Source organism: Trachemys scripta, chromosome 8, assembly GCF_013100865.1.
Source record: "Trachemys scripta elegans isolate TJP31775 chromosome 8, CAS_Tse_1.0, whole genome shotgun sequence".
Lineage (NCBI taxonomy): Eukaryota > Metazoa > Chordata > Testudines > Emydidae > Trachemys > Trachemys scripta.
Genome location: NC_048305.1, coordinates 86,154,634 through 86,180,533, shown reverse-complemented (window position 1 = coordinate 86,180,533; position 25,900 = coordinate 86,154,634). Strand labels below are relative to the sequence as shown.

Genomic DNA, 25,900 nt, shown 5'->3' with positions numbered 1-25,900 from the left:
GGCCACATGTGGCCTGCAGGCTGCCCACCACACATCACTGCCCTAAAAGCTATGCCCCACTGGAGCTGTCAGGTGCTTGACATCATACCAGCCCCCCATCTTCAGTGCTCCAGGAGTACCAGTGGCAGCACTCTGCGCAGGATAGCTCATGGGCTTGAGCATTGGCCTGCTAAACTCAGGGTTGTGAGTTCAGTTAAGGATCTGGGGCAAAAAAATAGTTGGGGATTGGTCCTGCTTTGAGCAGGGGGTTGGATTAGATGACCTGAGGTCCCTTCCAACCCTGACATTCTATCATTCTACGATTAATGCACAAAGAGAATGAGGGAGAAGCTCCCTGCAAGAAAACTTGGCTTCCACCCATGTCACCAGTATGACAGAATTTAGCCCATATAGAGAGACATATTCCCCTACCTCTGAAAATCTTCTAATGTAAGAATAGAGAATAGCACTTGTTCTAGTGATGGGCCCTGATTCTCAGGTCTCGAGAGTTCAGCAGAACATGAGGAGGGAACAGGAGACCAAAGGCAGCTGAAAGCCAGAGAGGGATTTCTGGAATGCTACAGTGCTCTGTCCATGCCACCTACACTGGATGGGGCTGGGAGATGGTGAAATCTCTACACCAGTCAAGGAGTCCCTCCGAGCAAGGAAACCTTTAGCTGCCCATTTTGGGAGGATTTCCAATCCCCTTTCCAGCACTCTGGTGGCATGAAGTGACCATAGCATGGGGCAGGATGTGATCCTAGGTATCCTGCCCCTAGGGGGTGGGAAATCCAGAGGGAGGGGGGATTTAGGTGCTACCTCCAAGGGATGGGTGCCACAGGGGGTTGGATCCTGCCCCAAGGAGAGGGGTACGGGGTTCAAGGGGTGGGGGTAAGAGAGCGAGCCTGCCCTGCACACATCCTACAGCAGCTCAGGCCACCCTCCCCCACCCGTGGCTGGCCTGGCTGCTTGCTCCAGCCCACTGACTCTCACTACAGCATGCAGGTGGGTCAAAACCTCAGTGTGTCCCCCCCACCACCACTCAATTTGGCCCAGCTGTCCCTCTGTCATAATGGAAGGGCGGCCAGTCCATACCTAGTCAGGGAGGGGGCTCCCCTGTGACTGGAGGCCCAGTGCGAGCGTACTTAGTGCATGCTGGTTAATCCAGGCCTGTGGGAGAAAAACAGGTTCAAGTGCCTGCTCTGCCTGATTCAGAAGGTGCCCTAACCCGCACGCTATTGGCTATTTTGGTCTCTCACGCTCTCTTTCATTCACTCTGATTTTTGTCCCAGTGCGGAACAGGCAAATGTTTGAAACCTCAAACATTTTCACAGGATGGGGAAACCATTCCCTGCCCATCTCTAATTGTACCCTGCATTAACCCATTGTGGATCTCTGCCCTCCTATAGTGGCCGGACTACATAAAGGGGCTTATGAGTCTACTACTTTTCCCAAATTAACTGACTTGGCCCCTTAACTAAAGAAGTAGATGCCCGTGCTTTTAGATCAAAAAGTACTGCATTCAATCCCTACAAACAAGAGCACTGTTACAGTGCTGTAGGAAACAAATCCTGCATTAATGTTGGAGAGGAATAGAATATAAAATAGATCCTTTTCTTCTCTGCTTTATATGAGTCCATGATTGCCAAGATGGCAAATATATATTAAAAAAAAGTCCTCACTGAGACCTCAAATAGAATTGTAGGGATGTAATTGAATTTGACTCAGTATGTCTTATATCTAACTACAAAAAAGTGGATTTTCTTCCATTAGCTTATAAAGCCTCTTTTTTAAACATATTTTTAAATGAATGTGGATTTTTTTGGTTTTCATTTCTCAGCTCTCGCGCCAATCATTTTTAACAGTGGTCATCTACATTGATCACAAGCAGTATCCTACTGAATTGTCTGTTGACAGTCTGCTTTCTTGCCCATCATTCATTGCTGACAATCACAATACACTCTCAACAGGTCAGTCCATGCCAGGGATAGTTAACAAAAACACAATAAGAAAAGTTGTCGTTCTTTTTCAATGATTAAAAACAAATCTCACCCATCATTCCTAAGCTAGATTCTTCTTTTCTTACCAGTCTCACAGTACTGTATCTTACCCATGCTGGGTGACACAAGTGTACTTATCAAATGCATCAGCTTCAATTGTTAGCCAGCAGTTCACATTTTCCATACTTTTCACAATTTTGTAACATATTTTGTAACTTCTTGCCCTCAAGGAGCATGTGTCATCTAGGCAAAACTAAGCCTAGCCAAAGAATGATAGTTAATCATGTGCAATGGAAAGGATTTACTGATGGCTTGAATTCCACTGCCACAATGTCGTCTTCTATTTCATATTGTTGAACCAGAATCTTGTCCATTGAAAAGCTGCCTTTTTTTCAGCATTCACTTTCAATAAACACAGTTTTTCACTTCAATAGCAAAAGAGCCCTGCTTGAATGAGCTATTGCTAGCTGGCTCTCTAAGAACAAAACCCTGTGCTCAGCACACTGGAGGTAGATAAAAATGGCTAAGGATTATGATGCCAATAAAGTAAACGGATGTTAGGAGAAGATAAATCTTTCCTGTGGCAGACTTTTAGTTCTAAGTAGAAAGAAATGTTTGAAAGCACACTGAGTTTGGGTTCAACGGTGGAGAAATCTCACAAGCTGTTTTTGTGAGATTCTAGCCCACAATGATGAAAATCTCATAAGACAAACTCATTTCTGGAGATTTCTGCCATCTTGAATGGGAGAAATCTCTTTAAGGAGACCAGTCGTTCTCCAGAGACTGTGGGTGCATTGCAGCCAGAACCAAAAGACTCTTTTGGCTTTAGATGAAAGAATTCAAATCCAGACCTGCTGGAAATCCAAGCGCTTTTGGATTCATTGTTCCAGTTTGGGTCCATCTCTAGCTGTAACCAAATGCAGTGCTACAGCCCTCTATTGACTGCTGCTAAATAAAAACTACAGGACTCTTTCAGACTTTCCACCCTCAGTATACAAATGCCAGTGTAACCGTAAATCTTGTCGACAAGCACTTCCATGTTGACAGGGAGTGGCGAGCTAGAGCTTGAAGAGCATTTACAGCACCAACCAACTGCCAGAAAATAAGGCGCTCTCACAAATATTTCTAACCCCTCCATTATGATGGTGCTAAACATGCATCTTTCTTGAACAAGTCTTCATGTTTCTAATGGCATCCTAATAGCCTTTTCTCTTTATTTTTTTTAACCACAGAGAAAGAAATATTGACTCTCTGAGCTGTGGTTCATGCGGTGTGAGTACTATCCACGAAGAACAAAAGCAAACCCACTAACTGCACTTCAGTAAAGAGTCTCAAAGCTATCTGATTAGTGTGATCATCCTGCCTAAAATAAATTTCTCATTGGTGTTGCATGAGGAAGAGATCAATTACTAGCCCACAAAATCAGTAAGGAGCTACATTTAAAAAGCAACTGATTTGAAAATTGATCTTGGGAAAAATTGAGAGTGCGTATTTATTTGCATGATGCTGGGAGCTTTCCAGGAAATACAATTTCTGCTACTAAATGGTAGAATTTACCCAGTTTAATTAAAAACCGCAATTAAAGCAAAGCAAATTAAAATAAAAAGGGATGGAATGTGAGAATTACAACGCACATACTTTTGAAAGCATTTTGTCAATTAGAAAAGAATATCAGGCATTTCTGAATGACCATGCCATGCCCTTATCCATGTGCACAACTCACAGTGAGTATTAATATACAGTAGAACCTCAGAGAGTTATGAGCATCTCGGGAATGGAGGTCGGGCAGAACTGTGAAACGTTCATAACTGTGAACAGCAGCTGACACTCCATGCAAGCTTGTCCTCTGTGTGTGTGTGTGTGTGTGTGTGTGTGTGTGTGCACGTCCGTGCCAGGATGGGGGGGAAGGCCGGCTGCCTTGGGCTGGCAGTCTCAGCGTTTTGCTGTAAGTGGCTGCCCCTCTGTGTGGGGGTAAGGGTGGGGTGGGGACAGGCAGCCCAGATGTGCCTACCTTTAAGATGCAATACAGGAACAGTACAATATTTGCATTTTTTTTTGTCTCTGCTGCTGCCTGATTGGTTATTTCTGGTTTCACATGGTGTCTGGTTGACCGGTCAGTCCCTAACTCTGGTTTTGTATCTTTGAGGTTCTATTGTATTTCAAATGGTGGCATGAAACAAAGTTAATGGAAACACCTCACTACACCTTAACGACACTATGTTATCGGTGTTGCAATATTTAATAGTCAAATAAGAAGTATATTAATTTAGGAAGAACCAAGGACCCTCACTGTTATGTTATCTATCTCTACACACACACATACACTCTCTCTCTTTTGGACCATAACAAAATTGATACAGCTCAAGAAGCAACTAATTTGTTCACAAGAAAGCTGATTATGCAAGACACTAATAAGCAGAAAACAATTTTTAAAAGTGTACTGATTATCCAGGAATCAGTAAATAAATTATTCCTGATAATCATTAGAGAAATGAAAAATTAAGATTCTTTCTGATCATTGTGGTGATTTTTATATGCAAACATGTTTCAAACCTGGTTTGATTGTCTGAAGACTTTTAGTCTTTCTATAGAAAGTTGCAATTTTTTCCCCAAGAGCTGCTTTACCTTTGCCTAATTCACATAGAAATACAAACATGAAAGTAATGTTTACATTTAACTTGAGCAAATAGCTCACATATAAGGACTGTCAGATGGAAAACACCTGATGCGTTAAAGACTACACACACACCATAAAAGTGGTGGTCTTGGACCAAGGTCTGCCAGCCAAATTACAGCTAAAAGAACAGATGCTGAGTTGATGTAAATTGCCATAGGTCCACTGAAGTCAATGGAGAGATGAACATTTACACAAACTGAAGATCTGCCCCCAAAGGATTTAGTTTGCCTAAATTCCTCCCTAAATTCCCCTAGTAGCTACATCTTCATTTCTGATCCTGAACCGTTCTGCAACATTGCTATGAGCTGTTGCATTGCACTCTAAAGATTACTGTATTTCTACAGGGGGTGTGAAATGATTCTTCTATGTCCCTTACCTGTTGTATATATCAGAGGAATATTGCTGGGTATAATTAACATTTGAGATTCTCAGATGAAAGGCACTATGGCAGTGTAAAGTGTTACAATGCTGTGACGTGGCTAATAACATGCCCTTCTTTCTTTCTCCTCGCCCATGGCTGTGCAGTAATGTTATTGCAGACCAGAGCTGGATGAACTGAATGGATGGCGCGGGGAGGGACAAAGGGTCTTGAGAATCAGGAATATTGCAGCTAAAATGGAAGAGAGGTGGCCTGTGTTCTTCATTTCTGGTTAGCTCCACAGCATGCTGTTGCAGAGCTAGGTTACCTGTGGACAGCCCGGCCAACCTGCAGGGAAGACTGGATCCATAGCTTTCTGTGCCAAGGATATTTTGTGATGGATGATGCCCTAAGTGTCACTTTCATGACAGTGTAATGTGTAGCTCAACATAAATGCAGGCTAGATGTACACAATAGGGCATACATAAAATGTAAAACACAGATCAGGTCAAGTATCCTGCACCATGGTAAGAAAAGCAACTAACCTTGTTTATCTTCCTCTGAGTCACTGTTTGAATATCCATCACTTTCATCTTTCTCGCTGTCAGAGGCCTGCAGCGCCTTTTGTGATGAGCTTTTACTCTCCTTTTCATGGTCTAAATTATCTTTTTCACCATCTGAGGGTGACTTTGACATTCCATTCATTTGATCATCGGCCTGTCCTTCTTCATTAACTTTCTCATCTGATTTCTCTTCATCTGCTTCAAAATCTTCATCATACTCTGAAATAAAAGAAGACCTCTAGCGTGAGATAGAAAATGGAATTCATAACTACTTAAAGTTCATATTAACCAGAGAGAGGTTAACTCCATTAACCCTCTTTTCTCTTTGCATTTCCTCACTTCTTTCTACAATAAGTGAATATATGAGGCCACAGGAGGGATTGTAAAAGTACATTACCTCAGAAAACAAATCATTTTCTTTAAATCTAGAGTAACAGAAATGGAACAAAGCTACTCAATGATCTAGCAGGTGTCATTCAAGTGTAAAGAATAAAACCAACAAAGATAGGTCAGGTAGACAAATGCAGGAACAACATATAAAGGGAAGAGATCCCCATTATAGAAAAAATTTTCTGCAAGGAAAATTTATTTAAGCAATGGATAAAGCATCAGAAGGACAATATGTTCTGTGGGAAGTAAGAGAAAGGTGGACCGACAAGGCTAATTAACAGAGGAGTGTCCTACAAAATAAATTAATTATTCAGACTCAGCCAAAGGACACTGCAGATGAAAACTCTTTTTCTTCTAATATATTCATTTGGTTACAGGGTGAATTCCTAGCACCATTGACGCTATTGGCAAAACTCCCATTTTGACTTCAGTGGGAACAGGATTTCAACCCAAGTCTCTTACTGAGAATTTGATTAGGAACATTTGATAACATGAGGGCTTTGTATGTAATTCAAAATTGAAATCATGTGTGTATCAGAAAATGTTCTCCGCTCCACCCAGAAACAGACTAATTATATTCCCCCAAACTAGAACATACCTAACTCCCTTTCACAATAAAAGATTTACTTTGCAACCATTAATTTGCTGCACAGTCTGCAGAGAGGCAACAAAACTGTATCATGAAAGAGAATTGTCACATCAGACACGCTCCAGCTGTCCCTCGGGGCGATAATTTCTCACCTTTCAAATTTAATTGTTCACCTCTTTTTCTTGTTGAAGTGACAAAATGCCAAAGACAGAAAGGAAGAGTATCTGATGTGGAACCAATTAGGCAAATAAACAATTACTCCACAATGAGAATTAAGAAAATGAGTAGATTTATTTTCTACATTCAAATCAATTGAGATTCCAGCTGCCTCTGAGGTGGCAAGCCTTCTCAGTAATTGTCAGAGAGGTGTCCATTCCCTGCAGGGAAAAAGGCCTGGCTAATCACAAAAACGTATTCCTAGTGCCGAATGAGAAAGTTTTGTGTGGGTGCAGAAAACTCATGAAAGTGAGGACAGGAGTAGAAAGTGGGAAAATATTTATGGAGAAATAAAATGATATATTATGAAAAAGGCTTCTCTTAAATAAGTAAATGAATAAACAGGAGATGCTAACAATTTTTGTATCAACAGATAGATAGATATGCACATGCCAAACAACAGATGGAAAAGGCATTGGTGGTTATATGGTACAAGAAAACTGCCAGCTTAAAAACAAGAAAGGACTCTAACCAAGAGGTGAACAGATTTATTTCACTCCACATAGGCAGCTTTTAGTGCTATAGCCCCAGTAGGAATGATAGAATGAGGATATACTGTATTCAAGACATAAACTTCTGTGTTAGATTTGACCTTAGAAAGGCGATACTATAAATCTAAGCAGAACAAGAATAACCCTGGAAGTCAGATGCTGATCACAAATGCAAAGAATGAATGAAATATGCAACTCAAAATTATAATCTATTGCAGACAGATCCTCCACTCCTGCTCCCAACCCCTCCACCCCCCATCCTTCTATAAACCCCCAACCCCTCCCCCGCATCCTTCTATTAACCCCAAATCCCTCCACTCCTGCCCCATCCTTCTATAAACTCCAGCCCCACCACTCCATATCCCTCTCCATCCTTCTATAAACCCCCAACCCCTCCACTCCCTCCCCATCCTTCTATAATCCCCCAACCCCTCCACCCCCTTCCCATCCTTCTGTAACCCCAGGCCTCACCACTCCTTCCCCCTCTCCATCCTTCTATAACCCCCTAACCTCTCCACTCCCTCCCCATCCTTCTATACACTCCCGAAACCCTCCACTGCTGCTCCCTCTCCATCCTTCTATAAACCCCCATCCCCACTGCTTCTGCCCCCTCCCTCTCCTTCTATAAACTCCCAACACCTCTGCACCTGCCCCCTTCTTGTATAAACCCCTAACCCCACCACTCCTGCCCCTGCCTCAGCCTTCTATAAACCCCCAGCCTCTCCATTCCTGCCCCTCCCCCCATCCTCCTATAGCCCCTCCACTCCTGCCCCATCCTTCTATACACCCCTGAAACCCTCCACTCCTGCCCCCTCCCCATCTTTTTATTAACCCCCTAACCCTCCACTCCTGCCACATTCTGCTCCTATGCACCCACCTGAAGCCTCAGGTCCTGACCACCACCCCCTGTTCTGCTCCTATCCTCCACCATTTCCCATCCCCTGGGTGCTACCCCACCTCCTCCTCTGTGTCTATATATCACCCAGCTCAGGTTCCCCTCCCCCTTTGTTTCATCTCCGCTGTCTTCTGTCTCCCTCCTCACCCCGCACATCTCCTGTCCCTTTCTCCCACTCAGCTCCTATATACCCCATGGCTCCTGCAACCTTAACTATAGACATTATTACCTACACTGCCTATGCTCTCTCTCTCCTCTCCCCCCCTCACCTTCCCCCCTCTCTCACACACACACTTCTTAAATCTCTGTCCTTCATTACCAGAGTAATCTGGAGTGGGGCAATTCCTACTTTGCCAGAGTAAACTGTCTCTACACTAAGAGTTTGTATCAATGTACTTACACTGGTTGCTAAAGTCACAGTGTAAACAAGACCTTAAACTTAGATTATGAAAGATTTTGAAAACATATTTGCTGTTGTTACTTTCTGTAGCCCAGTACCACACAGAGTGCATCAAGACCCTTGGTGCTAGGCACAAACACACTGCAAGAGTCAGTCTTTGCCCTAAAAGCATCCAGTCCAAACAGACAAGATAGACATGGGCTGGGAAGTGGAAAAGAGGCGAAGGGACTCGCTTGTGGTCAGCAGCTGAGCTGGGAATAGAGCCCAAGTCTCCTGACTAGCAGTGCTATGCCCTCTCCATTAGACAATTCTGCCTCCCCATTTTTGTTCCTTAACTGGGCTTTTTGATACTGTACCATCTTTACTAGCATTTTCCTGGTCATCTTCGGACTCATCCTCTGGTCCTTCTTGTGTTTCTTCTTCTCTTTCCTCCTCTGCAATTTCCACGCTGTCCTCTGCAGGCTCCTGACCCTCTCCGTGAGCTGAGGAAATTTCAACTGTCAAGTGTTTGGTCGCCTCTTGCTCAACGCTGCCCTCACTTGGCTCGTTGTGCTCTTCATCCTTCACGGAATCCTCTTGCTTTTCTCCATAGTCTTCTTTCATCTTTTTCTTTGGAGGAGAGGGGTTTTTGTCCAGGCCCATTGCAATAATACACCTAACAAAAACAACACAGGAAACTTGGAAACTACACATTTTTCCTTCCATAACTTGCCACATGCCTAGTGAGTTAAAAATAAAATTAAATACATTGTCCTATGCCTCAGGTTCACCACTAGGGGACAATAACATTTACCCACCTCTGTAAAGCACTTTGGAATCCAAAGGGTTAAAAAAACCCTTTAGAGCAAATCCTGGTCCTGCTCTACCATACAGTACTGCATCAGTACTGCACTAAGCTACTCTCCAGGACTTTCACTGCACTGCGGCAGTGTGCACGCCGGATGTTACTGTCATGCTGCTGTAGATTCACACCCTGGCTTGCCATGCAGCTACTTGCTGTGTAGACAAGCCCCAAATTGCATATTTATAGGTGCATTTTGGCCAACTAGCAATGGACTGAACAGAGATCCAGGACCATGTTGCTGAGAGACAGAACGCTCCCTATTTGCTTCCCTCCTTAACACCCCTGGCCATTGCAGCTATGCCAATATAACTTTTAAGTGTAGACCAAGCCCAATACCTCCTCTTTTCCCTCCCTCTAGTTTTTTTTTTTAAACAATTCTTAATGCTGCTTTAACCTCCACCAACCAACCCTGTTTCCTCACCTGCCTCCCACACATTGAAAGATTTCTTAGTTCATAGCAGGTGGTGTTTGCTTTCAGAACTCTGGTACAATCCAGGAAATATTGCACAACATACTATGGATCCTGGGGGTATTCTGGGGCCTGATCTACACATAAAACGTAGATCAAACTAGCTACATCATTTAGGGGTGTGAATTTTTCACACCCCTGAGAGATGTAGTTAAGCTGACCTAAGGCCCAGTACAGACGCTGCAAGCAATTCTTCAGTCAATTTAGCTACAGCATCTCAAGCAGGTGGATTAACGACAGCAATGGGAAAAACCCCGTTCTGTCACTGTAGCAGGTATCTGCATTACATCACCACAATGGCACAGTTCCGTAGCTGTGCCACTGTAGTGTAGACATTACCCAGAGACTCAGTGCCAAGGCCTAGTGAAGAATGAAAACCCCACTCTGCTTATTCCTTTTTCTTTCCTCAAGACAACTCTTCTAGGGCTGATCCCTCTCCCTTACTCTCAGCAGTTCTCCCCATAGCCATGAACCCCTTCCCATACCTTTCATTCCCTTCCTAGAACACTATGACCTATCCAACTGCTCTTCTTACATTAAGCTTTAATACAGCAATCCCTCATGCTAACCCTTTCTACAGCTGCTTCTATCCTGCCATGAGGTATCCTAAAGACTTCCAAGGCTAGAATTTCAGAAACTGACTTCCAATTTTGTGAGCACAAAATGTGAATAATTGTGTTAGGCATTCTGTCCTCTCTGTTATTAGTGCCCATAATTTCCTAAAGGTCATTGAGATATTGGAGTTCCTATGTGCAGGTGCACAGCTATCTAGGGCTTCAAGCATACAATGAGCTCTGCATAGATTAACCCCAGCATCCAGGCAGAACCTATTGTGGAATCAGGGGCAAAGTCACTCAGGGCTTGACCGAAAACTCATGGAAATCAATGGGAACCTTCACTGAGCATGGGATCAGGCCCTGAATCTGTGGGCACAAAATCACACCCAAAATTATTTGTGCTCACAATTTTGCCCCTTCAAACATACATGGGGTAAAGCAGGACTTTATGGGATATGACTTGTTGGGGACATGAAAATACAGCTGTAACTGCTGGGAAAGGAACCTTACAAAAGGGGATCTTTAGGTTGATAGCTAGATTTGGGTGGGCTGGTGGAAGAAAGAAGAATTTCATTAATCATTGGTTTTTTTCCAATATGAAATAATCTGAACCATTTCTCCAGGCTCATATCATTTTAGATAAAGGTAATTCACTTTCTTTGCCACACACACACATGCACACAGAAAAGCGGAGATTTGAGCTAGTTTGGATATTTACTGAAACGGTACCTCCATCCTAATTCAGCTGCTTTTCACTCCTCAGAAAACCTTGTCACAGCAACTACAGCATAATATTTACATAAATCATGTAAATCATGTAAATATTAGTTTGAAGTGGAAAGACATGGAATTTTTCCTCAGAATTTAGTGTTTATCTAAAAGGTTAGTTTGGCTCTATGGGGGTTCCCCTCTCTCCGCTTCCCCCGCTGCATCCAACTGTTTATTGTTGTTTTAAAAATATATTATGAAAAGAATAAAAATTATACATGGCAGCAGCAGTTCTACTGTGTGACACTGCCTTGAAAATCCAGCAGACAGATTTTTTTTTTTTAAATTAAAACTGAAACTTCTTGGCATACACTCCAGCTGTTGATCATGGCATTGTCTTTGGCCATGAACAAAAGGAATGCTCTGTTGTGCTCATATTTGTTTTCTGCATCCTGGGCAATGTCCTATATTGGCCTACTCTGCAGCCAGGGAAATTACTGTGGACTTCAAATGCTGAGGCAGAATTGTGCTCCTGAATCTTAAGATTTTGTTCTTGTTGTTTTAATTATGTATCTAGCTTGCATGGTGGCCTAGAAAAACCTTAAGAATACAGCTGAGTGTAAACTGATTTAGTGATGTCTGCCTGAGTCAACAATAGGTCTGAGAGATGGGAATGACTCACTGAAATGAATGGATTGTTAACTCTGGAACCTACAGATAAGTAACTATGGCGCCATTTAAACTATGTCACTGCTTATCATTTTTAGCATAAACATCCAGCTGACATACTTATCCAACAATGCCAAACCACCTTCTATGCCTCTCTGGTTGACAAAAGGCCCTTTTTGCCCCTTCCCATGCTGACATATATTCCAACTTCCCCCTGACAAATGCTCTGATGTAGCTATACATCAGGGGTCGGCAATCTTTCAGAAGTGGTGTGCCGAGTCTTCATTTATTCACTCTAATTTAAGGTTTTGTGTGCCAGTAATACATTTTAACGTTTTTAGAAGGTCTCCTTCTATAAGTCTATAATATATAACTAAACTATTGTTGTATGTAAAGTAAATAAGGTTTTGAAAATGTTTAAGAAGCTTCATTTAAATTTAAATTAAAATGCAGAGCCCCCTGGACCAGTAGCCAGGTCCCGGGCAGTGTGAGTGCCACTGAAAATCAGCTCACGTGCCACCTTGACACTCGTGCCATAGGTTGGCTATCCCCGCTATACATCTTCAGTTCAAAACTCTCTGGCATATTGAAAACAGAAAACATGGTTGTAACCCAAAAACCCCTCAGTGTCAACTAGCAAGGGGGTTACAAGAATATCCTGATTCTGGTCTGTGCATTCTGGTTCAACAAAGAACGTCATGTGAGGTCTTAAATGAAAGTCAGGGTCACACACATTGTTAATATTGTTGTGAAATGTGTGGACAGTTACTATGTAAGGAGCTATGTGGGAATACTGAAAGTACGTTTAGATTCTGTATCACAGCAGAGGTGGAGAAACAGGTTTCCTGTCAGTCAAAAGATATTTATTCACCTGTCTCTCTGTCGGCGCGTAAATTAAGCATGGTAAGCTAACACATTGGAGGTATTTACATACAAAGTCAACAGAAAGATGTGAAGTCAACAAGGAAGAACACACGGCAGAGGAAAAGAACCTTATCTTGAGATACACTTCAAAGGTTTGCTGAACTATATTTGGGGAACAAAGAAGAGCCTCCGAACGGGCAGTGTGTTGACATTCATGAAAACAGGAGCCTCACCAGCTTGGGTTGAACATGCTGCAAAAGGCTTTGGGTGAGATGAACTTCATTAAACGGGAGGTAAATCTACTAGCTAAGTTTAACCTCTAGAAAGTGTGTTATGGTTTTATTTTATAGGTAAACCCTTGTTTCCATTATCCTTACTCACGGTCTCTTGAATCTTTGATAATAAACTTCTGGTTGTTTTCACTATCAGTGCTGTGGTATTAAGCAAGAAGCTGATCCTGAGTTGAATCCTACAAGCTGGTGTGTACACTGTTCCCTTGGGGACAACCGACCCTGTTATTTCTGTGAGTGGTCAGTGGCAAGGGGGCTGGATACTACAGGGGAATGCTGCAAAGGGGCTCAGGGACTGGGGTACACCAACTGTTAACCTGCATGGCAAAGTGAGGGCTGGCGTAGCCCAGAGGAGAAGGCTCAGGTGGCTCACAAGCTTGTGGTGTCAAGGAACAGATACCCAGTTCAGCACAAGCAAGTCTCCCTCACACTGGAGGCACGGGAGGTAACATGGCGACTCAGTCCTGGGTACCCTGAGAACTGTCACAATGGGGACAATGTAAAAATCAACTGACTTCAATAGGAGATTGCCTATGGGAAGATTGCAAGAGTAGATCCAATATTCAGATGATATTACACCTCTAGCCTGATATAATGCGACCCGATATAACACGAATTTGGATATAATGCGGTAAAGCAGTGCTCCGGGGGGGCGGGGCTGCACACTCTGGTGGATCAAAGCAAGTTCGATAGAATGCAGTTTCACCTATAATGCAGTAAGATTTTTTGGCTCCTGAGGACAGCGTTATATCGAGGTAGAGGTGTAACTGGTTTCAAGACAAGGGAGGCAACAGATCTCCATTCATCTGAGATGTGGCCTGGGCTCTAGAGAGATCAATGGGTGAAATGTTTGATAGACGATTTAAAAAAAGTGGGGAAAGTTTTGTGGTCTAAACACTTGTGAGCATACCTATAGCAAGGAGATGCTCTGTCCACATTCACAAAGCCAAAGTATCCATGCTTGCCTCCCAATCTCGCACCCTTCCGATGCTTGTATTCGCAGCAGGAGCTCAGCCTGTCCATCTGTATCCCATTGAGGAAAAAGGTGAGACTGAAGGGGAAACCATGGTGCCGCTTTGAGGTAAAGTGAAAGGTCTCTGTAATTGGTGAGAGAACGGGGTTAATGCTTTCTTGACAGCCTGTGTCCAGTGACCTCCATTTTGTCTGCATATGTGCCAAAACTATGGATCCTGTGAGATCAGGCGCTATGCCTCTCATCTGCATTAAAGAGCATTATATTGTGAAATTCCACCTGCTGATATCCACAAATATATGTGATGTCCCCACCCCCACAGCAGCAGCCTGCAGGTGCTGTAACATATCCGTGGCCAGCTAGGACATTGTCACTGCAGCTATTCAAAACTTCACAGCTGCAGGGAGGATAGAACCCTGAGCCTCCCATCTCAAAAACACAGGCCCCTACCACTTGATTTGCAGAAAGGTATCCATTAGCTGTTAGCTAGCAGTATAGGGCTTATGACACACAGCTGAGCAGTGCTAATTCTCTCCAGCAAATGGCAGTAGGACACCATACATAGCTCTTTATCATATTCTATGAAAAATCAGAAGCAAAACACAATTACATACAACTCATTGAGTGAAACAGAACTGCTGGGTTCAAATGCTTCTCTCAGTTGGAAAACTAAAATCACCCCTTCAGCAATAGTAGTCATCACTTCAGGTTACAGAAACTCATTAGCATGGCACCATGGGGGGGTTGTGCTGCTCCTGGGTATAGGCTTTATGCAGAGGAGCTCCATAACATTGGCAGTGATGGGAAGAAGTCTTCCTCCAATCCCCAGGCTGGAATAAGGACTATGATCTGTAGTAACCCTCCCCTCCTTAATTGTAGATGCCCCTCCTTCCTCCTCAGTCAGCTAGGCAGAGCCGAAACCGTGCACAATTGTGTGATGTATAATGATTGTGGAGAACTCCCTTGTGCCTGCACCACAACCACCCATGCAGGAGAACAACTGTGATTTCATTGCATCTGAGGACTTCTGATCTTAACCTAGAGGTGATTTTTAGCTATCAGGAATAGTAGATTCCCAGGCCTGATTCTCCTCTAATTCTTGATATACACCACAGTAACTCTAGTGAAGTCTATGGAGTCACACTAGTGTAAGATGGATCAGAATCAGGTCCCCAGAATATAATTTTCCTTCTGGAACAATAAAAAGCATACATTGATGTATTACTGCTACTCAGAAACAGATAATTTAGTATTCAGGGACAGTTTACTCCTGCAAATATTTTATTAACCATACATCTCTATCCACAAATTAATCTAACCCACAGTATTTTGTTAAATCACTCCTCTAAATTCCTTCTTCCATAATTTGCAAAAGTAATTGCAGCCTCATTTTCAATCATGGAACAGTAAATCTCGATTTAGGTTGGAGGCAGCTGGTTTATAAGTCCCTGGATGCGCATATCTTGAGTGAGCTCAGCTGAAATCATTTTGATATCACATCAACAGTTTATCCAGAAAATAAGATGTTGCCAGAATTAAAATGAACGCCTCAACTTTTAATCCTTACCTCCTTCCAGTAGCTTGCCTTTGTAGACACAAAGGTTTTCTCCTCCACAATGTTGCTGATAGACTTTGATTTCATCTCTGTAATCAGTGTCATCATGAGACAAGTGCACACTTTTTCCTAAGTAGATCATTGTAACAGATGCATTGCTGTGTAATGAGGGCTTATGGAACTTTCCTGAGTCCTACAACAGGAGCACAAAAAATGCATTCAATAACCAGACTCCTAACTAGAGGTGAACAAAGGGGCAGCACTGGTGAGACATTTTTCAAGTATTCATTCACCTCTTTTTCTCTCACTGAATTTAACCTTCCTGAACTGCAAATAGATCAAATTGTTGTGTCAAATCGGTGGCCCCGATTCAGACTCTATGTAACACTCCGGTGGTGCAAAGGGGCCTTACAGCTGCCCTACTGAGTCAGCTGAGGATTCCCTGGCATGGGGACATTGGGCATATGAGAAATGTACATGGGAGAAGGGGGCATGGCCAGAGCGCTGCTGGACTCCAGCAGTCCCCAGATGGCGTAATAGACCCTCAGGTCAATCTAGCTGGAATTCGTTAAAAAAAAAAAAAAGTATTGTGGCTGTTCTTACACACTTGGGCAACCCTGCAGATCAGGGACGTGCAAAGGTAGCATACAGCTAGGTTTGCCCATCACCTAGGGTCCTGCATTGAGCATAGCTCCACCAGACCCAAAGATCAGGTCCTGTGTGTCTTTACCAGACACAGAAGGTCCAGATAGATTAATTATATTTTCTTCTTTGATCTGGCAAATGCTTATCCAAATCTGAAATTACCAAACCTGTATTTGGTGTCCAAAACCCAAATCAGCTGTCCTCCCAGCTATAGATCCGACATCTAAATAATTCCTGTATGTCAGTTTACTTTTCAAATAGAATCCATTTAGAATTCCTCCATTCTCTCTGCAAAGCCATTATAGTTAGAGCAGCATGAACTTTACATAGCGAATCATGTATTTAATTTCATGTTTCCGTTTGTGAATGCTCTGCAAGGAGCCTTTGATTGTTATTTATTTGTACACTATTAAAAATTCTTTGATTAGGGTTTTATGTGGGGAAAAAAGTTCAGCCTCTGAGTTCGTCATGATTCACTATGATCCTGATTCAGCAAGAGACACAAGTATGTGGCTAACTTTAAGTACATAAGTAGTCTGCAAATTTAATCTGTTTCTGCTCTGTCTTATGACATCATAGAAAGGGATGGGGCATTTTCCAGCACAGCTGCTGACTAAGGGCTTTTGAGAACAATCTTGCCCTGGCAGGGAGATGGACCAGATGATCCAATTAGTCTTTTCCACATCTGCCTTGTATGATTCGGACTATAATGTGGGCTTAAGCATGCAGCCCCCATACTGGCAAACTCTTATGGAAGTTAATGGTAGCTCTGCCTGAGAAAGGACTGAGTCTTTTATGCCGGGGGCCTTCACCATAAAAGCCAATTTTTCAGTTCTTCTGTGGCACGGAAACCAAATAGCCCCATTCAACTAAACGATCTATCAATGGGTGCGGTGGGGTACAAGGACAAATCATGAGTAGATTAGTCTCCCAACATTCTGATCTTGATTCTGTGAACACACCTGCTTGTTGAATGGTTTGATACACTTGATTCTCCTTAACAAATGATTTTAGATTCATGTTTGTGAATGCATTTGTAAAACCACTTTCTTCATTGGAAATGCTTAATAGATGGATCCTTGGAAAGAGCTCACAAAACAAAACAATCAAAAGTTGGGTTTTCAGGAGTACACAAAGCTTTAACTGAGGGTGGGGAGGAGGACAAAAACAGGTAGGGTCTAGCTGCTTCTTCTAGTTTTTGAGTTGGTTCACTTCCAAGTGATGATTTCAGTCCTGCTCAGTTGAATTAGTGTCTGTCCAGTTATTAATATATTCGATTAAATTAATTTGGCTGTGGAAAACAATTCCAGGCTGCTGCATTAAATAGAAGACAATACAATATCTCAGCACAGCATTAAAGCAAACATGTAGGACCAGATTGTGCCATCAAAGCACTCTCCAAACTAGAGATCCAACTCAGACTTGCACTGTAATTCTGGCACTGACAAAACGCTGAGGGTGCACAGCCTTGGGTGTGTGCCCCCAGCACTGGCCCTAGTCTGCTGATCTTGCTCCTCTCTGGCCCCTAGAGGAGGCTGGCACTACTTCCACTGCTAGCCAGATTCAGCATCTCTTGAACCACTTCACTGCCTCTTCATGCTCTCAAGACAGCATATCTGGTAAAAGCACCTCTGGAGCGAGAAATATAGATATCGGGGGCAGGGGGTGGAAAAGAGATCACATACTGTACCTTTGTTAACAGCTGCTCTAAGCCATTTGGTGCGGTGGTTGGGCGAAAGCGTCTGCACCTGGAAGTCCCATGCCTAACTCCCTTTATGTTCTTATCTCCTTTTTGAGGTGGAGGTGGCACCGGTATCACGTAATTGTTAATGATGGGAAGTTGATATGGGGATAATCCAGCTGAATAATCCACTGAGTTCATAAGCCTCATCATGTTTTTCTCTCCCTGCAATCACATTTAACCACGTCAAACCCAAGTTCATGCAAACACTGAGCCTGCTCAGCACAACTCGAGACCATACTGGATGGACATGATCTGACTGTTCCTTCCATTTCACATTCCCATTTTCAAACAGGGGCCTCTAAATTGTTGCCCACAACTTTGCTTGCAAAATGATTTGTGCGAGCAAAATCCTGAATCTGAATCTGGAAGCACAGCTAGAGGACCTGGGTCCAGGTCCCTTGAAAATTTAACCCAAGAACAGATTCTAATTTTTATAAAATTGAGTATTACTTATGGTTCTGGCAGACTCGACCCCAGCCAGCCAGAATAGTGAATGAATTAACAGTGCTTTTGCAGTACTAATCTCCTTTCATTTGTGGGGCAGAAACCAAGGAGTTTCATAAAATTATTGGGCACAAAATTACCTCAGTGCCTTTCAAATGACTTTATTCCCATTGGTAGTGGAGCTTTACTCCTCCTCCAGGATGAAATCCATCCAAGAGCACAGGAGCCAAAGGCCCTGAAGCAGGAGGCAGGCGTACAGAAGAAACTCAGACCCTTGCAGGTGTTGGAACTGGGCTCTGCAGCAGGTCCACATAAACCATCCCGTTTGAGAGCTGGCAGCCATGGGAGCCGGCTGGGAGAAGGGCTGAGGGTCCATGGTAACTTACTGCAGTACCTTGCAGTGGCTGCACAAGGGTCACAGCCCCCGAACCACTCATACCTTTACCGACATAAACCCTATTCACTTCACTTTCTTCAAAGCTATGGGAGAAGGGGCTGAATTTCCCCTTTAGATAATTACATACTCACGTGAGCAGGTTCCACTAGCCTGAGCAGCTCCCCTTCCCTATTCCTACTTCTTTGGCTTAGGAGGAGGAGTTGTGGTGAGGAAATGAGAGGGGGTTGCTGCTCCTTTACAGCTGTGGACGGTGAAGGGGAGGCTTTGCTGGGATCATACACTTACAGGACTGGAAGGGACCTTGAGAGGTTATCTAGTCCAGTCCCCTGCACTCATGGCAGGACTAAGTATTATCTAGACCATCCCTGACAGGTGTTTGTCTAACCTGCTCTTTAAAATCTCCAATGATGGAGATTCCACAACCTCCCTAAGCAATTTATCCCAGTGGTTACCTACCCTGACAGTTAGGACGTTTTTCCTAATGTCCAACCTAACCTGCCCTTGCTGTAATTTAAGCCCATTGCTTCTTGTCCTATCCTCAGAGGTTAATTTCTCTCCCTCCTCCTTGTAACATCCTTTTATGTGCTTGAGAAGTGTTATGTCCGTCCGCCCGCACTTTTCCCCCCAGTCTGCTCTTCTCCAGACTAAACAAACCCAATTTTTTCAATCTTCCCTGATAGGTCATCTTTTCTAGATTATTAATCATTTTTGTTGCTCTTCTCTGGACTTTCTCCAGTTTGACCACATCTTTCCTGAAATGTGGCACCCAGAACTGGACACAATACTCCAGCTGAGGCCTAATCAGCACTGAGTAGAGCGGAAGAATTACTTCTTGCATCTTTCTTACAACACTCCTGCTAATACATCCTAGAAGGTTGTTTGGATTTTTTTTTGCAACAGTGTTACACTGTTGACTCATATTTAGCTTGTGATCCACTAGGACCCCTTTCCACAGTCTAGGCAGCCTTCTAGGCAGTCATTTCCTATTTTGTATGAGTGCAACTGATTGTTCCATCCTAAGTGGAGCACTTTGCATTTGTCCTTATTGAATTTCATCTTATTTACTTCAGATCATTTCTCCAGTTTGTCCAGATTATTTTGAATTTTAATCCTATCCTCCAAAGCAACTGCAAGCCCTTCCAGCAGGGCATCATCTGCAAACTTTATAAGTGTACTCTCTCTACAATTATCTAAATCATTGATGAAGATATTGAACAGAACCGGACCCAGACCTGATCCCTGCGGGACCCCACTTGATATGCGTCTTCCAGTTTGACTATGAACAACTGATAACTACTCTCTGGGAATGGTTTTCCAACCAATTATGCACCCACCTTATAGTAGTTCCATCTAGATCCTCTACAGATACCCTCAGCTGTCCCTGTTAAGAGGTAGGCACTCCCCCTATAGAGAATCTCCACAGAGAGTGAAAATTTTATATGCAAAGAAAGACTACTCTATAAAAAAAGCATCCACTGTGTTTTTCAGTGCTGTGATCCAGGTCAGAATATGAAGGACAATGTCTTTTGCAAAACAAAAGGAAGGGAAAGAAGGAAAGTTTGAACAAAGAGCTGATGATAAATAATTGTGCATTAAACACAGTCTGTGGTTCACAATTCTGAGATGTACAGTATTAGTCTACTTTTAAGTCATTCTTTCTGATGGGTTCCTGAAACTATGTAATTCTCATAAAAAAAAAAAAAAAAAAACAAGGGCTAACCCCATTGGGAAACTGATGATCATGTTCAAGTTCCAAGAGCTTTTGTTTGGATCTTGAAGAAGTCTTGGGTGTGGATCCTGCAGTAGGATATCCAGGAAGTGGCTGTAGTCGGACTGGGCGTTGCATATTTCCTGGTGCAGTGTTTGGCCGAGGAGAGGAAGACTGGACAATTGAAATAAGAGAAGAGCTGTTTAAAATGAGTATTCATGCACATTCCAGAACCTAGGAGTAATCCAATAAGGCAGTGGTTCTCAACCTTTCCAGACTACTGTACCCCTTTCAGGAGTCTGATTTCAGCCCCAGGCTGTGAGGCTTTGGCTTCAGCATGTATCTTAGCTTTGTGGGGCCCCTGCTTCCCACCCCATAATGCCAGCCCTGCACTTGTGGCCCCGCCTAAACCCATCCTGTGACCCCCAGGGGTCACCTCTCCCAGGTTGAGAAGCAATGATATAATATATAGAGCAGTATAAACAAGTCATTGTCTGTATTAAATTTTAGCTTGTCCTGACTTTGCTGGTGCTTTTATGGAGCCTGCTGTAAAACTAGGCAAATATCTAGATGAGTTGATGTACCCCCAGAAGACCTCTGTGTACCCCTGGTGAAGAACCACTGCAGTAAGGGACTCAATACAATTATAGATGAACCTTTAACCTGTTATTTAATCAAGCCCTTGCAATTTGACATGTAGATTTCTTGTAAAATAAAGGTGAGTAGAAAAGTGTATTTACGAAAACAGGGCTTACAACAGGGTAGAAAGTGCGTAATCCCAAAACACAAATCTCTTGAGGACACAAAAAAGTTATTGATCAAGATTTTCAAAACTGACACGAGAATATGGGTGCCTAAATTGAGAGACATTAAGAAAGCATGATTTTCAGAAAGAGCTGAAAACCTTCCCTCTGAAGATCATGTCCCCTTAAGGTGTCTCAGATTGGGCACCCAAAACATGGAGCACCCAAAATCACTATTCACTTCTGTATGCAGTGTAGTTGTAACTGTGTCTGTCCCAGGGTATTAGAGAGGCAAGGTGGGTGAGGTAATATCTTCTAATAGACCAACCTCTGTTGGTCTAATGGAACAGGGGTGCCCAACTTATGAACAGCGGCCTGTTTCAACACAATATACTAGTGGCTGGTTCAGTCGCGTTTGGTCTTGTTTACACCATTTTAGTTTACACAAGTGTGTAAACAAGCAATGCTGTACATAGAAACAACCTAACTAAATACATACAAAACAAGCTGAACTTAAAATATAAATCAGTACAGGTGACTTTAAATCTTAGGGCTAGTCTACACTAGAAGTGTGGATGCCGCTGTAATGCATCTGGTGCAGACGCTCTATGCCAATGGGAGAGAGCTTTCCCATCAGTATAATAAAACCACCTCCACGAGAGGTAGTAGTTATGTGGGCGGGAGAAGCTCTCCCACCAACATAGCGCTGTCCACACTGGCTCTTAGGTCGGTGTAACTTACATCATTCAGGGGAATGGTTTATTCACACCCCTCAGTGACATAACTTATGCCAACATAACAAGCCCTTATTAAAATATGTAGAATCTGTTTGGCCCACACAGGACTGTGCTTAGGTTTATGTGGCCCTCCTGTGTAATAAGGTTGGGCACCACTGCAATAGGAGATATTACCTCACCAACCATGTCTCTCTATTCACTTCTGAAAAGTCTTGGCTATAATCTAGTTTTTTCTATTGTCAGCTAACAAAGCAGCCCACTTGTGATTATAACGAGCTTATCGCCACTCTGCAAGCTTTGGCATTGATGGATAAAGATGTCCATAATTTAGACCACTTAGGCTATGTACACACTACAGCTTAAGTTGGTACAAGTTATGTTGCTCAGGAGTGTGACTAAACTACCCCCCCGTGAGCGTCATAAGTTACACCGATCTAAGAGCCGGTGTGGACAGTGCTCTGTCGGCGGAAGAGCTTCTCCCACCGACATAGCTACCGCTCATGGAGATGGTTTTATTTGGCTAACGGGAGAGCACTCTGCCATCGGCATGAAGCGTCTTCAGCAGATGTGCAGCAGTGGCACAGCTGCATTGGTGCAGCTGTACGGCACTGCCCCAGCACGAGTAGACATGCCCACTATCTCTCTAATACAGGGGTCAGCAACCTTTCAGAAGTGTTTCAGAGTAGCAGCCGTGTTAGTCTGTATCCGCAAAAAGAACAGGAGTACTTGTGGCACCTTAGAGGCTAACAAATTTATTAGAGCATAAGCTTTCGTGGGCTACAGCCCACTTCTTCAGATGTAGCCCACGAAAGCTTATGCTCTAATAAATTTGTTAGTCTCTAAGGTGCCACAAGTACTCCTGTTCTTCTTTCAGAAGTGGTGTGCCAAGTCTTCATTTATTCACTCTAATTTAAGGTTTCGCGTGCCAGTAATACATTTAAACGTTTTTAGAAGGTCTCTTTCTATAAGTCTATAATATATAACTAAACTATTGTTGTATGTAAAGTAAATAAGGTTTTTAAAATGTTTAAGAAGTTTCATTTAAAATTAAATTAAAATGCAGAGCCCCCCGGACCGGTGGCCAGGACCCAGGCAGTGTGAGTGCTACTGAAAATCAGCTCGCGTGCCATAGGTTGCCTACCCCTGCTCTAATACTTAGTGCAATGATCTTGGAGGGTGGTGCAAATAAAAAGAGAAAATTAAGGTATTAAAACAGGTTTATCATGAAACAAAGCCACCGGTCTCTAAGAATTGACATGCCACGCTCCTCAATAAGGGCCTGATCCTACTCCCTTTGGAGCAATCAGGACAGTCAGTGCTACAAAGTAGAGATGTAATAGCTGTCTGTAGAATGGTATAGGATTAGGGGTATTTGATAAGACTCACTGATTGCGAAGGACCGGATTGCTCTCCCTCAACTAAAGCATGGCGCCCATAGTGATTTCTTGGACCAGCAGGTGGGTGTGGAGAGAGTAGAGGATTAATATCTTCCACTGATCTTCTTGATCGTTCCACCTAGAGGAAGCGAAAGTTATACATCTGAGCGCTTGGTGGGAGAGGAGGCTATGGATCCTGTCATGGAACACTGACCCAGCCTTCTGCGTCTGCGAATAACTATCAGCTTTGGCAGGTGCTTAGGTCATTATCCTTTAAATGGAAGAAGAGATCCAGGTCTGACACCAGAGCAGGAGGAAGGGGCAGATGGATAGAATGGGAGAGAAGCAAGGAGAAAAGAGAGAATGAGAATCGCCCATTCTTTTCGATTCCTGGGTCTGTTGCTTCTCTCCCATCTTTCTGTCCCTTTCCCTTCTCCCTCCCCTTCTAGTCTTGTCCAAACACCTGATGAATCCTATCAGTTCCACTCCTCCTCCCCTGGTTTCCATGTATGTTTTGAATCTCTGCCCTCTCCCTCAGTATTTCAGTCTCTTACACTTTGTTTTGTTTGAAGCCCTGTTTCTTTTCTGAAGTTAGAGGATCCTCTACAATCCCATACTTCCTTCCTTTGACATCTGTTCCCTCTCAAAGTCTCCATATTGTGGTGATTCTCCCTCTGGCAGTGAAGGGTTAGATGTGCCTTTACCCCCTATCCCTTTTACTGTGTAATCTCAGATCAGTTGCTGGCCAGATTAGCAAAAGATGGTGGAGAAAGATGTCAGTTACACCTCCCTGCATCAGCCTGTCTCTTGAATCTCAAAGGGAATTAACCCCAACGGATAGAAGACAACCAGCACCAACTGTAGGGTTCCCACTGAGGGGAGCAGTTTTAGTTTCTGGTCAGGAGTCCAAAATTACCCAGCACTGCAGCAGGCATTATGCCATAAAGGATCCTGAATATAAACTTGGACAGACTCTAAACCACAGCTTCTCTCCAGTACTTCCTGACTGGAACGGAGGCTGTAAATATCACAGGATTGGTATTTTCATTTATTTTTCCTTCTCCCTGTCACAGCTGGAATGCAGAGAAAAGTGAAATTCAAACCCCTGAGAGCTTTGCATTCTTTCTGCACGTCATCAAAGGACCACACAGCTTCTTAACATACCCAGTGTAGCCAACTCTCATGATTTTGTCATAAGTCTCACAATAATTATTGTTTTCCTTAAAGCCCCAGCTCCTGGAGTCAAGAGGATATGTGATGATTTCAGCTTTCATTCTTAAAGAAAAAGTCAGTTTCTAGCCCTCGTGGCTGTGGAGAAAGCTTCAAAATGTGACCCCAGTGCACCCTAAGGGACCAAAAGCAGAAGGCAAATAAAAAGAACACCAAATCTATTATTTTTACATACTCTCGTGATTTTAAAGCCAATCTCCTGATTTTTGAACCTATGGGACAGGCAATACAGCATGCCCTCTGCTGTGTGTGCATTCTTACTGATAAAGAATAAGAGACTGTTTGAGAAGATGGAATCCCCCGTATGGTTTTTTAAGCGCTCCAGCCAGGAGTTGAAGAAATTCAGCTGGAGAGATATTCATGTCATGTGAGGTCTATGGTTTCCTGGCTAGAACAGCCACTGACTTCCACACATCCAGTGGCTGCACCATCGAGCACAAATACAGTGGTTCCAGAATAAAGACTCCTGAAAGAACTCTACCCTATCGTGGGCCTGGTTCTGATAAAAATCACACAGAAGCAAGTAACACAGAGCAAGTTTGCCCAGTGGCTCAGTACACTCACGCGTCACTTCCTTACCTTGATTCTCTGAACCCGCTCCTTCCTCACAACATTTTCCAGTTTTCTTTTTATTTCTAGCTGATGATGACGCTGCCAGTGCAAGAAAACCTATTAATTACCATAATGAGGTGTCAGTGAACACAATAAGGCTGGATATTTCTCATCTGCCCTCCTGGTTATTACACCCATTGATCACTGCTCGGTAACTATCATTGACTTGCCTTACACTTCAGCATGTGAAATCGTTCCCTTCCCAACATTAACATTTTTAAAGCTATAGTGGCCCAATCAGCTTTTACTTCTGCAGAGGCTATTCCCCCGGCCAGGGCAGAATGGTGCGGCCAGAGGGAACGTTGGTAGGGTCCCAGGGCTAGGCAGATCAATGCAAGCATATCTATCACACTGAGGAGATTTAAACTTCAAGACTTCTTATAAGAAATGGAAAGGGAGGTGGATATTTTTTGCTCTTTTTAAAATTAAATAGGCAGCTAATATTGTTTTAAAATTTATTATGAAGAACAAGTTTAAGCTTTGTTGTAACATGCGTTGTTTGCCTGGACTGCTCAAGACCTGAATGCTTGTGTAGGAGGAACTCTTTGAGTTGGCTTTTTAAATACAGGTTTCAGAGTAGCAGCCGTGTTAGTCTGTATCCGCAAAAAGAAGAACAGGAGTACTTGTGGCACCTTAGAGACTAACAAATTTATTAGAGCATAAGCTTTCGTGGACTACAGCCCACTTCTTCGGATACAGAAATGGGCTGTAGTCCACGAAAGCTTATGCTCTAATAAATTTGTTAGTCTCTAAGGTGCCACAAGTACTCCTGTTCTT

General features: G+C 43.2%; 1 protein-coding gene across 1 annotated transcript in view; it reads right to left on the bottom strand.

Moving 5' to 3' along the window:
• The window catches only part of ERICH3 (glutamate rich 3), a 45,226-nt gene extending 19,888 nt beyond the window's left edge, over nucleotides 1-25,338 (bottom strand). Inside the window, exons 1-9 of the mRNA XM_034780089.1 lie at nucleotides 25,294-25,338; nucleotides 25,091-25,180; nucleotides 23,292-23,420; nucleotides 20,438-20,599; nucleotides 17,823-18,038; nucleotides 15,500-15,680; nucleotides 13,870-14,056; nucleotides 8,915-9,213; nucleotides 5,560-5,796 (exon numbers count right to left, since the gene is read on the bottom strand). Coding sequence (XP_034635980.1) covers nucleotides 5,560-5,796; nucleotides 8,915-9,213; nucleotides 13,870-14,056; nucleotides 15,500-15,680; nucleotides 17,823-18,038; nucleotides 20,438-20,599; nucleotides 23,292-23,420; nucleotides 25,091-25,180; nucleotides 25,294-25,338 — 1,546 coding nt within the window. The remainder of the gene's footprint in view (nucleotides 1-5,559; nucleotides 5,797-8,914; nucleotides 9,214-13,869; nucleotides 14,057-15,499; nucleotides 15,681-17,822; nucleotides 18,039-20,437; nucleotides 20,600-23,291; nucleotides 23,421-25,090; nucleotides 25,181-25,293) is intronic.
• Between the last annotated feature and the right edge of the window lie 562 nt (nucleotides 25,339-25,900).